Source organism: Aplosporella prunicola (genome assembly GCF_010093885.1).
Source record: "Aplosporella prunicola CBS 121167 unplaced genomic scaffold K452scaffold_5, whole genome shotgun sequence".
NCBI lineage: Eukaryota > Fungi > Ascomycota > Dothideomycetes > Botryosphaeriales > Aplosporellaceae > Aplosporella > Aplosporella prunicola.
In genome coordinates this window covers 645,581-664,920 of record NW_022983533.1, presented here as the reverse complement: position 1 = coordinate 664,920, position 19,340 = coordinate 645,581, and the positions used below count along the sequence as shown (strand labels likewise).

The window sequence follows — 19,340 nt, the reverse complement described above, 5'->3', positions numbered from 1 at the left end:
TGTAGTTCGCAGCGCTAGCTCGACTGGATGGCAGCTGGCTAAGACGCGGACTGGGTCGCGGGGGTGGCGGGTGACTGTGCAGAGACTTGGCATGACCATGACGGGAGATGCAGCGGGCAGGGTGCGGAAGATGGGGAAGCGATGGTGATGGGGGAAGACAAGGGACAAGAAGTAAAAAGCACGCAAGCCACCGCAGCTCAAAGACGGCTTCTCGGCTCCGCAAAAGGGCGTGAGAGCGAATGAATTGCTCTGGTGCCTGTCTGCTCTGGAAGCCAAAATGCCGCAGGCACGATGAACCAATGACGAATGCTGTAATCCACGTTGCTTTCGGTGCCCCAGTCGTCACTACCTTGCGACTGTCTTCTACTTTTACTTAAAGGCGCCAAGTGCCCTGGTCCTGCTCTTCTTTCAAAGCTCCCCGCAATACTTACATTTTGACATTTCCACTTCTGACGCGCCATTGGGCTATTCTGTCACAACCGGTGAGTTGTCCGCCGCCGAGCTACTGCTCCTGCGCTCGAGCAGCCATCTGCTAGCACGTCCCAACGCCTATGCTCCCCGCCGTCTTTGACCTTCCATGATCCTGCTGGAGCTGACACCTTCCTCCCCAGTACTTTAGCTCTCTTCTTCTATCACAGGCTCATACTTAGTCTCACGCAATGGCTACCCCTCCGTCGATACCAACGCGTCCTTCTCGCTCTACTCAGAACCCGACCATCTCAGAACCCGCCGATGCCCCAAAGGTCCCTCCTCGCCCGTCGCGCAGCATCGAGCGCTCCGTCTCTCCCCACCGGGACACCTTTGCTCGTTCCCCGCTGAACGACCCCACCTTTATCAATGGCTCCAACAACAACAAGAGGCTCTCGGCCTCTGACCTGCCTCAGCGCCCTCCCTCGGTCTCGCTACCTTCGATCGGACAAGAGGGGAGTGAGTACGACAGCATAGCTACCCCCGGTGACGAGAGCTCCCCCAGGGAGACTAGAGATGCCGAGGGGCTGCAACTGCACGCTCCTCGCGCTCAAGTCCCTCAGTCAACTGCGAAGTCGAGGATACAAGGGGTCACCCGCACCGATTCCAGCCAGGCTGCGGCCGCTGGTTTTGGAAAGACAGCATCGTCGGACACAGACAGGAAGCTGTCTCACTCCAGGAGCCCTTCGGCAGCGGCGCGCATGTCGCGCCCTCAGTCTATACATGATGATTCCGAGCATGGCATTCCCTCAATAGGTCTGCAGGTGCCCATGTATCCCAACGCGGGTGACGTGCAAGCTCCCACGCCGTCACAGTACAGCAACGCGCCCTCGACCGGCATCGGCTTCTTCAACAACGGTGGCCAGTCAGCGGAAAGGCACCATACCAGATCCAAGAGTGGCAGAGAGAACTTCTACGCGCCGCCTGGTAGCTATGGTCGTCATGGTCACGGAGTCGTCCCCCAAGACGTCTTCGAGAAGGACTGGTACGCGAAGCACCCCGAGGATGCTGCCAGAGAGGCACAGGGAGAGTATGGCCCGGCCATCTCGGAGAATAGAAAGGAATGGGCTCTCAGCAGCGACCAGTTGAACAGGCTTGTTCAAGACAGTGCCAACAGCGGTGTTGGAATGGGTAAGCTACGACTGGAGCTCGGCTCGAGTCCGTCGCTTGCACAGCTAATTCAAACTTAGGGACGTCTCCTGCAGCCGTCGGCACCCCTGCCGAAGAGATTGGTTACCTGGCTTCAGAAGAGTACGCTTCCCGCATGGCATCGCCGGCGACGGGCCACAAGGAAGGCCCCAAGTCTCGGCCCGTCTCTCAGACTTATTATGAGTCGCCCCTGCGTAAGGCAAGCTTCCCCGCCGAAGAAGCTCAGAGGCCATCGGGCACCGCCATTGAGGGCGAGAGCGAGGAAGTCATTCACATTGATCCTCCGGCAAACGCGAGGAGCCACATTCACGGCGGTGGCCCCGAGGCCGCTGACCTTGGACCCGAGGGTGGCAACACCCACGAGCATGGAGGATTTTTCACAGAGGAAGGTGATGGCGCGCCAATTTTGGCTTCTGACGAGCTGGAGAGACACAAGACTCCGGGCGCAGAATTCATGCAGCCAGCTGTACCGCCAGAGTTGGAGCGGGAGCGTAGAGATGCCGATGAGGCCGAGACCAACGGTCACCGCAGGAGCAGCAGCCGTGGTAGCCGTCCCACGAGCCGCCCTCCGAGTGGTGTTGGGCTGCCCCATTGGAAGAGCTATGGTGAGGAGGATCGCTCCGGCACCCCTCTCGATGACGTCAAGGAATACGAGCCTTTATTTCCCGAGGATGACGAGAAGAAGCCTACCGAAAAGCCGATCAATATGGCTGAAAAGCTCAAGCGCCCGGATCTTGCTCGCCATCACTTCCCCAGTCAAGATGTCTGGGAGGATACGCCTAGCAGTTTGCAGTTGCAGACGGAGGTTGAGACACCTCAGCTGCCAGATGAGCCCGACTCAGCCCATACCTCCTCGATGCAGGGTTCTATGACTTTTGAGAAGCCTGAAGACGAAGAGGCACGCAAGTCGATCACCCCGAGCGACCAGGAGAGTTTCCTTTCGGATCACACCAAGCGTTTTGCCAAGTCTCACCTCAACCGTGATGTCGCGGCGGAGCTTCCGGGAAGGCCGGGCATGCAACAAAGATTCCCTAGCCAGGATGTTTGGGAAGACACGCCTGATACCTTGCAGCTGGTCACTGAAGTCAGCGCTCCACAGGAACCGGAGGACCAGATTTTCAGCCCCGAAGAGCAGAAGGCACCTGCTCCTGCAGCTGAAGAGAAGAAGGCTCCTGCGGTTGAAGAGAAGAAGACCGAAGAGCAAAAGGCTCCTGCACCTGGAGCACCGCATGTTCCTGCTAGACCGCAGGTCCCATCCCGGCCGGCACGTGCGGCTCAGGATGAGTCCAAGCCCGCGTCCCCCGCCAATGACCGCAAGCCACCTGTTCTTCCAGGGCGCCCGAAGCCACAGATTCCGGTTCGTCCAGCGAAGAAGGACTCTTCTGAAAATGTTCCGCTGTCCAAGACGTCTTCTGTCGGAAGCACTGGAAGCGAAAATGCGCCAGCACCAGCCGCCAAGCCCAAGCCCCCTGTTCCCGGCCGCCCCGGTGGCAGCAAGATTGCAGCTCTCAAGGCTGGCTTCCTGAGCGACCTCAACAGCCGTCTGCAGCTCGGCCCGCAGGGCCCTCCCAAACCTCCCAAGGAGCCTGAGAAGGAAGAGGCTGCGCCCGAAGAGCCCAAGGCTCCTCTGGCCGATGCGCGCAAGGGTCGTGCCCGCGGCCCGGCTCGTAGGAAGCCTGCCGCAGCTACCGCTGCTGCAACTGCCGAGCCAGCAGCGAAATCCGCAGCCGCCGCGCCTAAGCTGGATATCGCGACACCTTGGACTATCTGGCAGATCTCGGATGAGGGCGACCTCGACATCCCGAGCGCAGACGGTGCCGCTGGCGCTGCTGCCGTGCCTAAGGAGGCCGAGGCCAGCATCGCCACACAGGTTCCTGCGGACCCGAAGCCTGCGCCTGAAGACAGCCCTTCGGCCGAGAAGGAGCTGAACCCTCACCCGGATATGGTGATTAAGGGCGAGGCGGCGACGACGGGCGCTACTGAGGAAGCACAGCCCGAGAGCGCGGCCGCCGCACCGGCGGAAGAGACTCCCGCGGCTGTTGCGAAGCCCGTGACGGAAGAAGCGCCGGCGGAGGAGAAGAAGAGGGATCAGAGCCCGCAAGTGGACGCGCCGGTTGAGGCCGAGGCCGAGAAGCCGGCTTCCACTTCCACGGCAGCCGCTGCGGAGGAGGCAAAGGAAGCTCCCACTACGGCTGAGATGACGGACGAGGCGGTGCAGACCGGGCAACAGGACATGGTGATCCAGTGCTCGACGGAGGGCGACGGCGCCGCCAACACGGAGAAGCTGACGGCGTATCTAGGCGGGCGGGCGCCCGAGGAAGGCAGCGTCGTCGTCAAGGGCGACGGGGAGGAGGTGGTCGGCGAGCCGGACGAGAGGGGCAGCATTGAGAAGACGGGCGGTGGCATGTGAGGTGTGAGGTGTGAGGTGTTAGTGCGTAGTGAGTAGTGGGTAGTGGGTTTTATGATGAGCATTGATGGATGCAATGCGTTGCGTTGCGTTGCGTTGCGATGCATGATTAGGGAGCGGGGGTTTTTAGGGCATTCATTGCTTGCTTGCTTGATTACCTTCTTGATTGATTGATGGATTGGTCGATTAGCTCGGGCAGCATAACTAGATGATGGCTTGCCGTCTGTCTTTTTCTGGTTGTCTGGTTCGCCGCCGTTTTTCTGCTGTTGTGTTCCTTTGCAGTTGAGGGTGAGTGTGAGGATGAGTTTACTGTGCCAGCAACTCCATCCATATGTACATACACACCCATCCATCCATCCCCATGCATAGAGGCACATAACATACATACACGCATACACAACAACGGCATCACCATAGCAGCAGCAGTAGCACATACACTTATCCCAACAGCGCGCATTTACATATACACCACCATCACCATCACCACCGGGAAAACGAAAAAAGGGACAGCCTCAACGGCCCCCAAGCGAAGTGAAGTGGCTTGACTTTGATTTTGAAAACGCACAACAACAGCAACAAAAGGCCAACAAAAGGCCGACGCCTTCCACATACACACCACACCACATACATACATACAGCATACACACACGCAGCCATTCATTTCCCCTAGACCTTTATTTCCCGCCTTTCCCCTTTCCCCTCCATTTCCCATCCATCCATCCGTCCAAAGAAAGACCACCATCACCCCTCCTCTCTCAATAGGAATCTATACGACACACACACAACAAATCAGCCGCACCCCCGGCGTGTCTGGCAAGCAAGGCAAGCAAGCAAGGCAGGCAGGCAAGCAAGACTAGACAAGCACGGGAGCAGACAGACAGAGAGACAGACACAAGACTGCGCAAAAGGGGGGCTTAGATACCGAGGGTGAACTCGACGCCGACGTCAATCTCGCGCGCCATCTTCACAACCTTGGAGAACTGGACCGACTTCTCGGCCGCGCTCTGCAGGTCGTCGATGCTGAAGATCTTGAGGCCCGACTCGTTGATGAGCTTGTGCGCCGCCTCCATGTTGGTGCCCTGTAACCGGGCAATGATGGGGATGCGCAGGTTCATCGACTCAACCACCGAGATCAGGCCCTTGGCGATGGCGTCGCAGCGCACAATGCCACCGAAGATATTGACGAAGATGGCCGTGACCTTGGGGTCCGAGGTGATGAGCTCAAAGGCCTGGCGGATGGCCTCGGGCGTGGCTCCGCCACCAACGTCCAGGAAGTTGGCCGGCTGGCCGCCGTTCAGCTTGATAATGTCCATGGTGGCCATGGCGAGACCCGCGCCGTTAACCAGGCAGCCAATGTCGCCGTCCAGCTTGATGAAGTTGAGCCCGGACTCGCCGGCCTTGACCTCATCGGGGTCCTCCTGCGTCACGTCGCGCCACTGGAAGACCTCCTTCTGGCGGAAGTCGGCGTTGTCGTCGAAGTTGAGCTTGGCGTCCATGGCCAGCACCTGGTGATCAGTCGTCTCGGAGAGGGGGTTGATCTCGATCTGCGTGGCGTCACGCTCCATGAAGACCTTGTACAGCTTCTGGATAGTGTCCTTGGCGTCCTCGATGCACTGCTCAGAGAAGCCAAGCTGGGTCGCAATGTTGCGGGCCACCTCGTCCGTCACGCCCTTGTGGATGTCGACCTTGGTGGTGATGATGGCCTCGGGGTGCTCCTTAGCAACGGCCTCAATGTCCATGCCGCCCTGGGACGAGGCGACGATGACGGGGCCCTGCGACGCGCGGTCCATCAGGACGGCGAGGTAGAACTCGCGGCGCGCAAATTTGCGCTCGACAATGTAGACGGCGTTGCACAGACGGCCGGCGGCGCCCGTCTGCTTGGTGATGAGCTTGTGGCCGATCATCTGGTCGGCAAGGATGCGGGCCTCGGTGGGGCTGGGGGAACGGGATATCAGCATTCACACCCACAAACACACATGTCCAACAAGGTTCTGCGGGAGCGGGAGTGGGGCCTTACGAGTAGATAACGCGGACACCGCCCTTGAAGCCGTTGTCAAAGGTACCCTTTCCTCTGCCGCCGGCAAGGACCTGGGCCTTGATGACCATGTCGTCACCCTCTGGCACAGCTGTTAGCACGCCCAAGTGGGACAAAAAGGGAAGCACGAGGCAGACATACTAATGCTCTTCGCAACATCCTCGGCCTCCTTCGCCGACTGGGCAACGTTGCCCTTGGGGACGCCAATGCCGTACTGGGCGCGGATATGTTAGCGGTGGGGAGCGGTGACGGGTCGGAAAAGGGCCGCGTACGGATTCCAGCAGAGCCGCAGAGCGGTACTCGTGGATGGAGAGGTTGCGGGTCTGCTGGATGGCGGACCTCTTCAGAGGAGTGCCCTGCGACAGGGGTTAGCATGGGTTGTTGCGGTCGACGAAGAAGTTGCGGCATCAAGCTGCAGGGCGGAGGGAAGGAACAGCTGCCGCGAGCTCGGTAGCGGGCACAACGTACGGTAGCGGCCTTGAAGGCACCGGCCATGGGCCGACTCGCGCGCGCCAACTTGTACATGATGAGGTCGAGATGGAGGGAGGGCGAGGATGGGCGGAAAAGTGAGATTGATGGCCTTGAGCAAGCTCGGAGGTGTTGATGGAGGTGCGGGTGCAAGCGGGTTTTGCGTTTTCTTGGCTCGAGCGCGAAGCGGTTGGCGTCGGCGGCGGACATTTACTACAATGATTTACTGCTAGCTATTCCATACTACCTAACTATCTTACAATGCCGCCTGCTGCTGCTGCGCGCCCTGACGAAATCGCCTTCAATCGCGCCAGCGTTGCCCTGGCCCGCAGTCAGGCCCTCATCGCATCATGGCTGCCGCCGCGCACGACTGAAGAAGCCGCCAGCGCGAAATCCGACGACGACGTGCAGAAAGAAGACAAGGCTCTCTTCACCCCCTCCGCAGAAGTGTATGCTCGCGTCCGCCCACTCGCCCGTCCCTTCTTTGCGCCGCATGCTAACTTTCCTCCCTCCAGCCTGGGCGTCGGAGCTGAGCCGCCCAAAGATGTCCTTGAAGGCAGCTTCCGGCGCAATCAGCTATCCTCAAACGAGCGCCTGCGCCAGCAGCTACTGGGCAAGAATGCCAAACCGGGCCCCAAGTCCGCGCAGCAGAGTGGCCCGCTACATGCGCCGGTGAAGAAACCTGCGCCGAAGCCTGCGGCGCGCCGGCAGGCCGACAGCGACGACGACGAAGAGGAAGGTCGCGCTGCTGCGTTCAAGTCGAAGAGGCAGAAGACCCAGGCTGCCACGACAGACCCGATCGCCAATGCAAGGAGGCCGCGAGAGGAGGATGCCAGTGACTCGGACGAGCGGGAAGAGCGGCCAAAGGCGGCGCTGAAGCAGGCGCCTGCTCCTGCGACGTCGTCGGTGCCTGAGCGGCCGAAGAAGAAGGCTAATAGTTTTCTGGACGAGTTGCTGGAGGAGCGGTCGAAGAAGAAAAAGAAGAAGCGCAACAAGAACAAGGGCGAGGCGGCTGGGCAGGAGTAGTGAGTGGATGATGGCCAGGGAGTCGATACCCACCGAGTACTCTAGTGAACCCAAAATCTATCTTGATGATTTGCTCTTGTACCTTTTTCTCGCGAATGATCAAACACGGAGGGCCAACGTACGGCGTGCAACAGCTGGTCAGGACGATCACTTGCCCCAAATAGTAATATAGCAGTCCATCGCCAACCCAAATAGGCAAGTCAACTGCCTTCAGTCGCATTTTCACATCAAATACACCTGGATTAATACTCCATTGACTCCTGAGACTTCGTGAATCTTCCATTGCTACGTTATATACAGAGCGCTCAAAAAGCAATCATGCAGGCCTCGCTCTCTTATTCCCTAACAAACAAACTGGCCATGCCCATACCAGTACCCACACAAAGCGACACAACACCGAGCTCCTTGCCCTGGCGCTCCAGCTCAGGCATCAGCGTCGCCAACTGCCTGCCACCAGTGGCGCCGAGCGGGTGACCCAGCGCAATAGCACCGCCCTTCGGGTTAACCTTGTCCATATCAAGTCCCAGCTCGCGGATACAGTGGATCGACTGGGAAGCAAACGCCTCGTTGATCTCCCAGATGCCAATCTCTTCCTTGGACAGGCCGGTGTAGTCGAGCAGCTTGGGGATGGCAAGAGCGGGGCCAATGCCCATCTCGTCGGGCTTGCAGCCAACAACCTGCGTACCGGCCCATTTGCCGATGATGGAGCCGGACAGGCCCAGCGCCTGCGCGGTGCTGCGGCGCATCATCAGCGCGGCCGACGCGCCGTCTGACACTTGAGAGCTGTTGCCGGCGGTGCTGCGGCCGTCGGGCTTGAAAGCGGGCTTCATGGTGCCGAGCTTCTCGACGGTGGTCGTGGGCCGGATGCCGTCGTCCTTGGTGACGGTAATCGTCTCCTCGTTCTCGGGCACCTCGGGGTCTGGCCGGAACCGCGTCGTCACGGGGATGATCTCCTTGTCGAACAGGCCCTCCTGCTGTGCCTTTGCGGCTTTGTAGTGCGACCGCATAGCGAATTCGTCTTGATCCGCTCGGCTGACGTTGTACCGCTCCGCTACGTTCTCCGACGTGATTCCCATGCTCATAATGCAGTCCCGCGCGTCCTTGACCGGAGACTCTTTCAGCTCAGGCCAGAGGACCGTTGGGATCGCGCGCGAGCCGTAGTTGCGCGTCATGCTCTCCATGCCTCCGCCGACACCAACGTCAATGGCTCCCACGGCTATGCTTTGCGCGATCCCGGTGATGGCAGACAGAGAGGAACTGCACGCCCGGTTGACAGTTTGGAAAGAGGTGGTGCTCGGGTAGCCGACGTGGTTCATAGCCATGCGTCCGGCCTTGGAGCCACCGAGCTCGGCGAGGACAGTGCCAATGTGCACATCCTGGATCTTCGCGGGGTCGAGGTTGGGGTTCTTGTCCAAAGTGGCTTTGAGGACCTGCGCGGCAATTAGTCGATGCATGAGAGCAAGACCGTGGTAATGGTACGTACAGCCGCGAGCATCTCATGGTCGTATGCATCCTTGAGACCACCCTTCTTCGCCCTCGTGACCGGCGTCCTCAGTACAGACAGAAAGACGACGTCATTGGGGTTCTTCTGGAGAATGTTCTTGGCGCCCTTCTGGATGAAGCCAGACATGATGGATTGCCGAATTGAAAAGAGGGGAGGGATTGAACAAATTATACGCTTAGGGAGGGAAAAGAGAGGCGCTGGGGAGGATTGCCACAGGCACGGAGGGGCTCATGGCTAGTTACATGCAGCGTGTTTGGGCCGGGGAAAGCTGTCGGGAGCTGTTGCGGAGAAGGGTTCGGCAGTGCGCGCGCGGAGCATCGGCTGGAACAACGTCAGCGCTGCGTCCTCTCCCGCGTCCCTCGGTCCATTGGCGTGCTTGCCGGCATGGCAGAGGCCGTTACCGACGTTGGCGAGCTCCTCGTTGCGCTTTTTGTACCGTGTCTCTCTCGAAATTTTGCTGAAGCTGCTCGGATGGCAACGGGCCTCTGCCGACGTCGTGGAGGCCTATCCGGCCCGCCGACAGACGCATCGGAAGCGCCCTTGAAGAGCACCAACCCACTGGCCTCGAAGTCGGAGGGCAGAATCAGGTGATGCAAGGCCTTGTCTCGGACAAAACATGGACGAAGAAGTCAAGGTGGCTGTCTAAGAAGGCAATTATCAACGCGGAGGGCTCCTGACAAACCACCTACAGTGCTTGTTTTTCTTCTCCTGCTTGCTTTGGTACCTAAACCGGCTTGAACATATGGCGTGTTTTTATCCACGTATGTATATACAGAGATAAACAAGTAACTGCAAAGTCCAGTAGCCATAGCTTTTTACTACCTAGCCAGCGCACCTAATCACTACCACCAAGAATATGACGAACGCAGCAGCAAACCAGAGCATAGTACACGGGTTCCGCTCAAACCACGCCACCCGACACACATCCTAGAGAGGAGAGCAAATAGAAGCAAAATCCACTCAGTAAAAAGCATTCAAAGGACACTAGAGTACACGTATCGATTTCGTTATGTACATACAACGCGTCTATCAAGATACCCGGGAGACGAAGACACGGGCAGAAAGGAAGAAAGATGGACCCAACAGACTTAAGTCATGTAGTACTTGGGTCCGTCACCACCCGTGGGGCATACCCAGTTAATGTCCTGACCCGGGACCTTGATGTCGCACGTCTTGCAGTGAACGCAGCTGTAGCAGAACGTTAGCCATGTTCATAGATCATGCACACAATAGCGAACGAGAGAGCGGGTGGGGGATATCGAAAAAGAAATGGAAAGGAGGCCTGGAGCATTACTTACTTCTGTGCATTAATCTGGAAGCGCACGCCCAGGTCCTTCGACTCGTCCTCAACATACTCATACACGCCCGCAGGGCAGAAGCGGTTCTCGACGCCCTGGAAGCGCGGCCAGTGCTTCTTGGCGTGCAAGTCCCAGTCCCTGACCTGCAAGTGCACGGGCTGGTCCTCCTCGTGGTTGGTGCCCGAGCGGCTTACGCTCGTCAGGATGTCAAAACTGATCTTGCCGTCCGGCTTGGGGTACTCGATCTTCGGGCATGAGGCGGCCTCGCGCGTCGCCGCGTGGTCTGGTGCACCGTGCTTGAAAGTCCACGGCTCCTTGCCCTTCAGCAAGAAGGCTGCCAAACCGGAGTACATCACGCCGCCGTACAGGCCCAGCGGCGTGTGGAATGATGGCCGCATGTTCCGCACTTCCTTGAGCTCGCGCCAAATGCTCGACTTGCGCAGTTTGTCCTCGTAGTCGTAGAGGAAGATGCTGCTTTCATTGTCGGTGTTAGTCTTGAGGGCGTCGAAAGCTGCTTCTGCCGCAAGCATGCCTGACCGCATAGCCGAATGCGTGCCCTTGATCTTAGGCAGGTTGAGGAAGCCGGCTGTGTCGCCGATCAGGGCTCCGCCAGGGAAAGCGCACTTGGGTATCGACTGGAATCCGCCTTCATTCAACGTGCGGGCACCGTATGAAATGCACTTGCCGCCTTCAAGGTACTTCTTATAGAACGGATGGTGCTTCATCCTCTGGAACTCGCCAAAGGGCGATGTCCAAGGGTTAGGGTAGTCCAGACCAACCACCAAGCCGATGCTGACCAGGTTGTCGCCGAAGTGGTACATCCAACCGCCACCATAGGTGTCCTTGGACAAAGGCCATCCCAGGGAGTGTGCGATGAAACCAGACTCGAACTTCGCCGGGTCGATTTCCCAAATCTCTTTAACGCCTAGCCCGTAGGTTTGGTGTTGCGAGTCGCGCCGCAAATCAAACTTCCTGATAATCTGCTTCGTCAAACTGCCGTGGCACCCCTCGGCCATGAGAGTGCACTTGGCATGGAACTCCATGCCGCGCTCAAATGTGTCCTTGGGCTTATAGTCACGCCCGACACCCATGTCATTTGTCGCCACACCCTTGACAGATCCATCCGGGTGGTATAGGACCTCAGACGCCGAGAATCCGGGGTATATCTCCACGCCAAGTTCCTCTGCACGCTCGGCTAACCACTTGACGAACTGATTCAGGCTCACAATGTAGTTGCCCTTGTTGTGCATTTGTGGCGGCACCGGCAACCAGACAGATGTGTTCTTGAGGAGGAACCGCATCGACTCCCTTCCGGCGGGGGTGGCGTTTGCAAAGCGGTTGGGGTTGTCTTCCGAGATCCAGTCTGGTATCAGATCGTTGATCGCAGACGGCTCCAGCACGTTGCCTGAGACGATGTGGTCCCCCATCTCGCCAGCCTTCTCCAGCAACAGGACGCGGAAGTCTTCGTTGCCCGCGTCGTTGGCTAATTGCTTCAGCCGAATGGCAGCGCTGAGACCTGCCGGCCCGCCACCCACTATACAGACATCGACCTGGTCGCTTTCGCGCTCGACCTCGGTAGGGTCGAAGGAGTCGTCGACGGCTGCGAGCCTGGTGCGCGCGGTGCTCGAGATGGCTCGTCGCTGGCCTGCAACGCGCAGGGCGGGCCGGTAGGCGGAGAGGACATTTCTTCGGACAGTGCAAGCAGCGGCAGATCTGGTTGCGAATCGGAGGGCGGTTGACGAGGGAACGAGCGAACGGCGCATGGCCGCCGGTGATATTATCCTAGACGCCATAATGAGAGCAATCGAACGGCACCCAGCAGGAGCATTTGGGGTGGCGGGCTATTATCAGTGTAGATCTACCACGGTTCAGTCATGACAAGCTGGACCGAGGCCAAGGCGCGCCACATCCCTGTGGCCCTCCGTACCCCTCTCGACCAAACAAATTCAATGCGATTGTCATCGATCAACCTTCTTTCAACATCAGCCCATGCTGAAACGTGCCTGATCACGTCGTCTGGAGACATCAGGCGAAGTCGTCGTCGCGCCGAAGCCGAAGTCGGATTTCATGAACACTCTGGCAGGCACCCCGTCAGGCCATGGGCTGGACCGATAGCGCTACGACTGCGGGGCTTCAATATATCGTCTACTTGGATGTCACGACCGTTTGCAACCTCCTGGCTTCTGAGTCTCGTTGCAACCAGCAAATTCGAATCAAAGACTACCTAACACTTGTCTGTGCCTGTTCGACGGCCGAAGTGTTAGTGAATGGAGGGATGCAAAGAAAACTGTAAGGCAAGTGGAGTGCAGCGAAGATCAGGGTGAAGTTGGTGCTCTTGCGGCTTCCAGCTTGTGCGAAGGGAACCGTCGCTTCTTTTCAGTTTGTGATGGACATCATGGGAGCAGGCACGTAGGTAGGTAGGAAAGGTTGATGCTTACTTAGCTTGGGTGAGTTCACGAGGGGCGAGAGGGATGATGGAAAGAGCTTGGGGGTGGAAAGTGGAAAGAGGGGAATCAGATGTCCCTTCCTCATTCGTGGATGCCAGTATTATCATTGCATTGACACAGCTTGTCCAACTGTCTGTTTACTCGGTCACCATCCTGCATCATGTTTACTCACCCCGAAGCGTACAAGTTCGAAATTGTCCGTGCCAAATGGGAGGGCCAGCAGAATGTTAACAGGCAACCAAGCAAACTCCGACGCTTCAGTTCGTTTGCCTCTTTCACTAGCCCGCTCAATCCATTTTCGCGTCGTGACCGCCGTCAGCATGTCCTCAACTCGTCCATGAACTCTCTTTCAGAGATGACCGAGCCGCTACGTCAACAAACCTCCAACGACATGGCTAGCAGGCCACAGACACCGTACGAGCCGGCAGAGGCCGACCGGCGCACCGCCTTCGGCCGCAGTCAGACTTTCAGCAACATTCCTTTGCCAGTAAAAAGCCAAGGTCGGACTGCAAGCTCATCGCCTAGGAAGTTTTCCACCACATCGCAAGCCTCTTTGCACAATGAGTCCTCGGCTTTGCAGTCCACAACGAGCGTTCCACGTAGCAGACTGCCTACTCCTGTCTCAGCAAGAGACTCCAAGCACATAGCAGCGAGCAAGATGTTCGCAGGTCTGGCAAAGGGGCCGAGAGCTGCGCGTTCTTACACCCAACCCAACCTTCTAAGCCCGATGAAGCAGAACAGACCTTCGGCCCACTTCATGATTCCGCGCAAAGCCGTTCACAAAGATGACCTGAATTCGAAGACACTCAGGCAAGCACCAAAAGAGAATACAAAGCCACCAGGGCTTCCATCTTTTACCGAAGACTGGGTTGGTGAGAAACAGAGCGAAGAGTTGCAGACACCGCGGCGCGCGCAACCTAGACGCAACACGCTTATGGGCGACGTCGAAGTCTGGGGAAGTCCTAAGATGACCACGCATGAAGCGCTACAAGCAGAGATGGTAACGCCACTAACACCTATCACCGTGGTAAAGAGTGGCATGGTAAAGAGCCACACGATGGCACATATCCCGCGACTGCCGTCTTCACACGAAATTCCTCAGCACCAACTCATGCAGCCTTTAAGAGCTCCAACTCCAAAAACACCTAGTACTGTAGGACCACCAAGCACCTTCACGACAGTACGGAAGATAAACAACTCGATCAGGCACCTCCGCAAACCCTCTGAACTGAGTCCCTTGGCTGAGCGCGATACGCCCTTGGGGCCATCCAACACGATGACCCGCCAGGTTTGTCTGCAACCTCTCATCTCGGGCCTTCCCGCATATTCCATAAAAATTCGAGTTCTTAACAATGACTTGTGCACACTACAGGTAACTGAAGCGCAGCCCTACGCATGGTGGGCCGGTCGGTTCCAGAGCATCTCGGATCGCATCCGCATAGAGGAGTTCGACGTAGACCTGCGCATCATCGCGGGCTCCACGCAACGTATTTCGAACCTCCTCCAAGCTGACGACGAGGGAAGGATCAGAAGAGTGTTCGAAGAGCTGCAGTCGTGCTGCCTGACTGACGAAGCACGGAACAGACTGCGGGTAAGACAGCTCATCCTTTACTGCGAGGTGAACAAAAAACTGACACTAAGCAGGAGTTCCAGTTCGAGTTCGCCAAGATCAACAAGATGCCGTTCATCGTTCCGCCGCCCTTGCCAGTGACGCCGCGCCGTAGAGCCCATACGATCGAGTCGCAGACGTCGCTGGCAGCTGGCCGGAAGATGTCGTTCATGGAGAAGCTGAAGGGTATTGCGAGGAAGTCCAGCAACTGACCGAATACTTGTGTTGCATGGATAGATCAGAGCAGCATGGTATAGTGTGGGCCTTGGCGATGGAGAACCTTTGTCTATTGTAGGATAATGAGCGGCGCGGGTGTTTGTTCGAGAACCATGGTAGGGTTTAAACTGGTATGGTGTTAAGCTCCTTGTAAGCCAATAATGGATCAAAAGGCTATCGTCAGCAGGAGTCTCGAATTCATCTCGCCTACAAAGCTCAAGCTTAAAGGTAGACGATAAGTCATTAATGATAATTATATACCAATATTCATTCCAAGAAAGCTCGATACACTGGATTCTTCGTCCTGGCAATAGGATACGGATTATATAGGCTTAGGTGACTTCTAACGTCCGTTACCGCGAATCGAGATCCGCCGTCTAGCGAGATAAAGGACGATATAAACAGTCCCTATAGAGTACCCCTTAACTAGCTCCCAGCCCGAGTCCCAGGTATGAGTGGAAAAATCTTAGAGAACACACAGACTCTACATATCTTAAGCTAGGTCTCTTCTTCTACTCCGTACACGTATCGCCATCTCGCTTCATGATGGACGTTACATAGTATATATATCTGTAAATCTGTATGTCTCTACCATCCAGTACATCCTGTACCAAATATGCAATCTCGGAGCGACATCATAAGCCTCTGCTCTTTCAGCACAACAGCGCAACAGAACAAGCACGCACAACACTCGCGACCACACCAAATCAAAGCAAAGCAAAGCCCAGTCTGAGCATGCATAGAATTCAGGACCCAGCGTATACCGTCCCACCCCAGAAAACAGTAAACAAGACACTAACAAAAAAACAAGCACAACCCAAAACCTGTATATACTCCTCTTGCAAGCCAGCCCAAGAAGCAGCTCTGGGGAATCCGTATCATGAGCAACCCATCCCTATTCGTAGCGACAGTATCCGTAACCCAAACCCTCGGCCTCAGCGAAGAAGCGAAGAAGCAAAGAAGAAGAAGTAGAAGAAGAAGAAGGTGAAGGTGAAGAGGCAACCGCTGGAGAATTACAAATAATGAGTGTCCCTTGCACACACATCACATACGGACGACAACTGCTGTGAGAACTTAGCAGTTTTGCAGGTAGTTGCTCGGCACCAGGCCAACGCGGCCCGGCTTGCCCGCCACCTCGGCCTCCCACCAGCCGTCGTCCTGCTCGCGCGTGATGGCCAGAATGTCGCCCTTGGCGAAGCTGAGCTCCTCTGGGATCTGCGCTTGGTACATGTACATGGCACGAGCTGTTGCATCGAACCGTTAGTTTATACAGACCACTGGTGACAGCAACAATGGAACAATCAAACTTACAGTAATGCATAATCGGCCGTCCATCCTTCGTGAACTGCCTCGCGTCCGCAACACTCCTGCTCCGAGCCCGCGTGCTCAGCGCTCCGCCGCCACCAGCACCGTTGCCCACGTAGCCCATGTCATTGGGCGCGGCCCCGCCGTAGTACGCGCTTATCGGCCTTCCGTGGCTCGTTCCTGGCCGGCCGCCTCTTTGGCTGCCGCCGTAGACACTCCCTGCGTCGCTCCCTCCAGGAGCAAGAACCATGGCGCCACCCTGGCTGCTGGCCGGGCGGCCGCCGGCAAAGTGCGGCGCAGGCGATGTGGCGCCCGCCCTCGTTGCTGGACGCTGGAACTGCGGTTGCGGCGATACCGCACGCGGCATACTGGTTGGGGGATGCTGGCGCGACGTCCAGCTGCCGTACTCGCGCTTCACTGGGCTCGTGGATTGGGCGCGAGGCCGGCCGCCGCCATTTGGTGGGGCGTATGGGTTCGGTGAGGGTGCACGGTATGCCTGCGGCCTGGGTGCTTGATCGTACGTATCAAATCTAGGGCTTGCAGCCCGGGTTGGCTGAGGACTGGGTGCACGAGCAACTTCTGAGCTGCCTCTGGTTCCAGGTCGGGAAGACGTCGTACCCGCACGAGCATTAAACATGTTCTGCGCCTTGTTGACGTATTGTTGTGTCGTTTGCTGCATCTGCCTAGCAGTATGGGCAGGTTGTGGAGCACCTAGGCGACTCATGGGCTGATCGTACGAAGGAGGTGGTGTCCCGCGCTGGGCTGCGCTTACTGCGCTACCAGCCGCAGTACGTGCGCGGCCAGGAGTACCTGGTGGTGGACCCGGCGTTGGAATGTTAGCATAACTGTCGGCCGACTGGCGCAACGACGTTTGCTTGGTCACTCCCTTGAGTTCCGCAAGAGCTGCAGCGATGGGATCAGCATCCTCGTTGGCCGCCTTCTCTGGAGGCGGCTTCTTGTCTGGAGAGGCGACGTCGAACACGTTGTTGCCGACGTTCAACTGGAAGTTAGCTCTAGGATCAACAGGCTCGGGTTCCGGACCCAGATCCGGCCTTTCGCCTCCCACAATGCTTCTACGAGCTTGACGACCATATGGCGGCCGCGAGTTGGGAGTACCGGGATCATTACGGGCCGATGCTGCGGAGAAAGAGTTGCGGCCTGTGGGCGTGGCTGATTGTGCCCCGGCCTCTTCTTGTCTACTCTTTCTTTGGAACGGACTCCGACTTTGGAAATGGGTGCTTCTCTTCTTTTGCAGCGCATGTTCTTCGACAGCCGATTGGGGCTCATCGGGCATCGTCTTGACAGGAGAATGCGCAGCGCTTGTGGGGTCGGCGCTTGTTAAGGATGAAAAATCGCTGCGGGAGTCACTGCTGGCTGGCCGGATTGGACTGGCGACTGAGCTCTGGGATCGGCAGAACTGCGTCATACCATCTGTGGGATATGGGTTATGTGGTACTTTGGGTATCTCTCCATATTGGTTTTGGTAGTGTTCTTGCAAAGCCTGTGTGACTGCACGAGGATCAGACCGAGCTTGTCTGGACGTGTCTGGGTAGGGCGGCTGAGCCGGGGGTATGACAGGGGGTTGTATTTGTTGACCATCCTTGTGGCCCAACTCTCGCGCCAAAGGACTGTTTGGGTCATGATGAGATTCAAACATGGACGGCTGTGGCGAAGAACTCCGGAACGCTGGGTTCATTGCCCGTTGAAACTGAGCGACGGAATAATTGACCTCCTCCGAAACCTCGGACACATCATCAGGAGCATCCCCCCTGCAGAAGTCGATGAACTTGGGTGGGTCGGGTATCTCTTGGCCGGTGCCGTTCTCGTTGATGAAGCCAACGATATCTTTTTCGACTTCACAGTCTTCCAGAGAAAGCCGAATTTTTTCGAGCGACTGCAACAGTTAGCGGCCATTGCCTTACTTGAAAGTGATGTGTCCAAACCCACCGCATCATCGCTGACGCAGACTGTCGAGGCTATGTTCGCAAACGTCCAGAGGCTGCTCTTCATGAAGTCGATGCGTTCCTCCTCGAGGTCTTGGAAGCTCTATCGACTAGTTAGTAGCGGCACGGTTAGAAACAGCGTGGAGACTCTTACGTCGCAAGCCTTTTTCCACTCCCTATTCCAACGACCCGTAGTCTCCTCCAGAATTTTGACAGCCTGCTCATATTCTTGGCTGGTGTTTGAGAGCTGGATCTGCGTCTTCTCCAGCTTGGCTTTGTTCTTTCGTTCCTCGTGGCCCATGACCATGTGTCCCTGCGCAAGATAGCCCTTGATCTTCAGACAATCCTGCTCGTAGCGATCGCGCGCTTTGTTCACCGAGCTCGTCTGTTGCATTTTGATCTTCAACAGCTTCTCTATGCCAGTCTGTACGATCTTCCGCCGCTCCTTCATGCCGCCATGGAACGCAGCGAGTTGATCCTCCAACTCGGACTTCATCTGTGCTGCGATATTCTGGTGTGCCTTTCCCATCGACTCGATCTCGGCGCGTACGACGTCGAGCGACATTCGCAGAGTGCCGGCCTCTGACGATCCGAGCGGCTTCCGGGCCAGGTTCAGCATCTTCCTGGAGTATTCCTCTTCGATTGCGGCGCGAGCTGCAAGCTCCGTGTTAGCGCGTGCGATGATGGGCGAGACGAGAAGGACATACAGGTGTAAAACGACTTCAGCTCATCGCCAGTGACCTTGGCGTTGTGCATGCGCTCAAGGAGCGGGCCGACGCCAGCATCATCCTTCCCCCAGAAATTGTTCGCGACTGTGGCGGGAGTCAGTAGGCAGAGGATTCGAGGGGCAACTTGGGCACTCACAAGAAAGCGCCACCGAGGGCGGGTCGGACAGCGCGGTGCCAGGCATCTTGCCGGGCGGTGACGGACGCGTCTTCAGCGGTTCAGCCCGTGGAGTAGCGGGGGTGTAGGTATGGCAAGCAGGAGGAAGGAACGAGGCAGGCCAGTGTAACAGAGGGCTTGCAGGTATAAATGAGGGAGCAGGGTTGGGACTAGTAGACTAGTAGAAGCGGCGCAGACTGGGGAAGGGCGGTCGGGACGGCGTCGCTCGATCTTGGACACGGGAGGCCGTAAACACGTCCCGCCTGTCCCGGCAACCCAGCCACAGGTTCGACCAATTAATTCAGCCACACGTCATCGGGCGCACGTGAGAAAATGCTTCAGAGGAGGGTAGCAGCGCGCAAATGGGTGGTCGAGGGCGGTTACTGGGTTGCAGTACTCGTAATTGACGAGCTGGCGGGTGCGTTGACGGCTTGGCGGCAAGCGGTTGGGCGCAGCGGACATGCCTGTTGCTGCTGCCGCCGCCTCGCACAACCTCGAAGTCCTTCCTGCGACCTGCTCCTCCTCCCTGCCTGAATGCCTTAGAGCGCACGGACCCCCATGTCCTTCGGCGGCGGCCAACTTG

General features: G+C 57.5%; 8 protein-coding genes across 8 annotated transcripts; 3 read left to right on the top strand and 5 right to left on the bottom strand.

The window, feature by feature from the left end:
• The first annotated feature begins 380 nt into the window (after positions 1-380).
• On the top strand, positions 381-4,258 carry K452DRAFT_316209 (uncharacterized protein). The gene is made up of 3 exons (XM_033543942.1): positions 381-482; positions 612-1,599; positions 1,659-4,258. Exons 2-3 carry the CDS (start codon positions 660-662, stop codon positions 4,025-4,027), a joined length of 3,309 nt encoding a protein of 1,102 aa, XP_033400799.1. The 5' UTR covers positions 381-482; positions 612-659; the 3' UTR covers positions 4,028-4,258.
• A 180-nt stretch (positions 4,259-4,438) lies between these two features.
• On the bottom strand, positions 4,439-4,852 carry K452DRAFT_134398 (uncharacterized protein). Its single transcript, XM_033535323.1, has one exon. The coding sequence runs from the start codon at positions 4,764-4,766 to the stop codon at positions 4,482-4,484; it is 285 nt and encodes a 94-aa protein (XP_033400798.1). The 5' UTR covers positions 4,767-4,852; the 3' UTR covers positions 4,439-4,481.
• Positions 4,477-6,663, bottom strand: K452DRAFT_244716 (uncharacterized protein). Its single transcript, XM_033537956.1, has 5 exons — positions 6,528-6,663; positions 6,332-6,415; positions 6,201-6,273; positions 6,042-6,141; positions 4,477-5,959 (listed from the first exon to the last, which is right to left on the bottom strand). The coding sequence occupies exons 1-5, from the start codon at positions 6,582-6,584 to the stop codon at positions 4,939-4,941; spliced, it is 1,335 nt and encodes a 444-aa protein (XP_033400797.1). The 5' UTR covers positions 6,585-6,663; the 3' UTR covers positions 4,477-4,938.
• Positions 6,664-6,788: 125 nt separating this feature from the next.
• On the top strand, positions 6,789-7,605 carry K452DRAFT_316207 (uncharacterized protein; the record flags this gene model as incomplete). The annotated part of the gene is made up of 2 exons (XM_033543941.1): positions 6,789-6,976; positions 7,043-7,605. The coding sequence occupies 2 exons, from the start codon at positions 6,789-6,791 to the stop codon at positions 7,551-7,553; spliced, it is 699 nt and encodes a 232-aa protein (XP_033400796.1). The 3' UTR covers positions 7,554-7,605.
• A 207-nt stretch (positions 7,606-7,812) lies between these two features.
• Positions 7,813-9,240, bottom strand: K452DRAFT_356411 (uncharacterized protein). The gene is made up of 2 exons (XM_033546045.1): positions 9,037-9,240; positions 7,813-8,983 (listed from the first exon to the last, which is right to left on the bottom strand). Exons 1-2 carry the CDS (start codon positions 9,181-9,183, stop codon positions 7,889-7,891), a joined length of 1,242 nt encoding a protein of 413 aa, XP_033400795.1. The 5' UTR covers positions 9,184-9,240; the 3' UTR covers positions 7,813-7,888.
• Positions 9,241-9,787: 547 nt separating this feature from the next.
• Positions 9,788-12,209, bottom strand: K452DRAFT_265693 (uncharacterized protein). The gene is made up of 2 exons (XM_033538757.1): positions 10,356-12,209; positions 9,788-10,245 (listed from the first exon to the last, which is right to left on the bottom strand). Exons 1-2 carry the CDS (start codon positions 12,146-12,148, stop codon positions 10,146-10,148), a joined length of 1,893 nt encoding a protein of 630 aa, XP_033400794.1. The 5' UTR covers positions 12,149-12,209; the 3' UTR covers positions 9,788-10,145.
• A 288-nt stretch (positions 12,210-12,497) lies between these two features.
• On the top strand, positions 12,498-14,674 carry K452DRAFT_316204 (uncharacterized protein). Its single transcript, XM_033543940.1, has 3 exons — positions 12,498-14,090; positions 14,175-14,393; positions 14,447-14,674. Exons 1-3 carry the CDS (start codon positions 12,963-12,965, stop codon positions 14,621-14,623), a joined length of 1,524 nt encoding a protein of 507 aa, XP_033400793.1. The 5' UTR covers positions 12,498-12,962; the 3' UTR covers positions 14,624-14,674.
• A 1,027-nt stretch (positions 14,675-15,701) lies between these two features.
• K452DRAFT_324848 (uncharacterized protein) lies at positions 15,702-18,785 on the bottom strand (the record flags this gene model as incomplete). The annotated part of the gene is made up of 6 exons (XM_033544731.1): positions 15,702-15,871; positions 15,939-17,826; positions 17,880-17,978; positions 18,030-18,529; positions 18,583-18,687; positions 18,740-18,785. 6 exons carry the CDS (start codon positions 18,783-18,785, stop codon positions 15,702-15,704), a joined length of 2,808 nt encoding a protein of 935 aa, XP_033400792.1.
• Positions 18,786-19,340: the final 555 nt, after the last annotated feature.

What these genes read in the sequence shown, in the direction of transcription:
- K452DRAFT_356411 (XM_033546045.1), bottom strand. Translation starts at nt 9,183, where the DNA reads ATGTCTGGCTTCATCCAGAAGGGCGCCAAGAACATTCTCCAGAAGAAC. An exon ending in ACCATGAGATGCTCGCGGCT is followed by an intron (nt 8,984 to 9,036) that starts GTACGTACCATT and finishes ATTGCCGCGCAG; the next exon opens with GTCCTCAAAGCCACTTTGGA.
- K452DRAFT_316209 (XM_033543942.1), top strand. Translation starts at nt 660, where the DNA reads ATGGCTACCCCTCCGTCGATACCAACGCGTCCTTCTCGCTCTACTCAG. An exon ending in CAACAGCGGTGTTGGAATGG is followed by an intron (nt 1,600 to 1,658) that starts GTAAGCTACGAC and finishes ATTCAAACTTAG; the next exon opens with GGACGTCTCCTGCAGCCGTC.
- K452DRAFT_265693 (XM_033538757.1), bottom strand. Translation starts at nt 12,148, where the DNA reads ATGGCGTCTAGGATAATATCACCGGCGGCCATGCGCCGTTCGCTCGTT. An exon ending in TTCCAGATTAATGCACAGAA is followed by an intron (nt 10,246 to 10,355) that starts GTAAGTAATGCT and finishes GTTCTGCTACAG; the next exon opens with CTGCGTTCACTGCAAGACGT.
- K452DRAFT_244716 (XM_033537956.1), bottom strand. Translation starts at nt 6,584, where the DNA reads ATGTACAAGTTGGCGCGCGCGAGTCGGCCCATGGCCGGTGCCTTCAAG. An exon ending in GTGCCTTCAAGGCCGCTACC is followed by an intron (nt 6,416 to 6,527) that starts GTACGTTGTGCC and finishes CCCCTGTCGCAG; the next exon opens with GGCACTCCTCTGAAGAGGTC. An exon ending in CTGCGGCTCTGCTGGAATCC is followed by an intron (nt 6,274 to 6,331) that starts GTACGCGGCCCT and finishes ATCCGCGCCCAG; the next exon opens with TACGGCATTGGCGTCCCCAA.
- K452DRAFT_134398 (XM_033535323.1), bottom strand. Translation starts at nt 4,766, where the DNA reads ATGGTGGTCTTTCTTTGGACGGATGGATGGATGGGAAATGGAGGGGAA.
- K452DRAFT_316204 (XM_033543940.1), top strand. Translation starts at nt 12,963, where the DNA reads ATGTTTACTCACCCCGAAGCGTACAAGTTCGAAATTGTCCGTGCCAAA. An exon ending in CCAACACGATGACCCGCCAG is followed by an intron (nt 14,091 to 14,174) that starts GTTTGTCTGCAA and finishes TGCACACTACAG; the next exon opens with GTAACTGAAGCGCAGCCCTA. An exon ending in AAGCACGGAACAGACTGCGG is followed by an intron (nt 14,394 to 14,446) that starts GTAAGACAGCTC and finishes GACACTAAGCAG; the next exon opens with GAGTTCCAGTTCGAGTTCGC.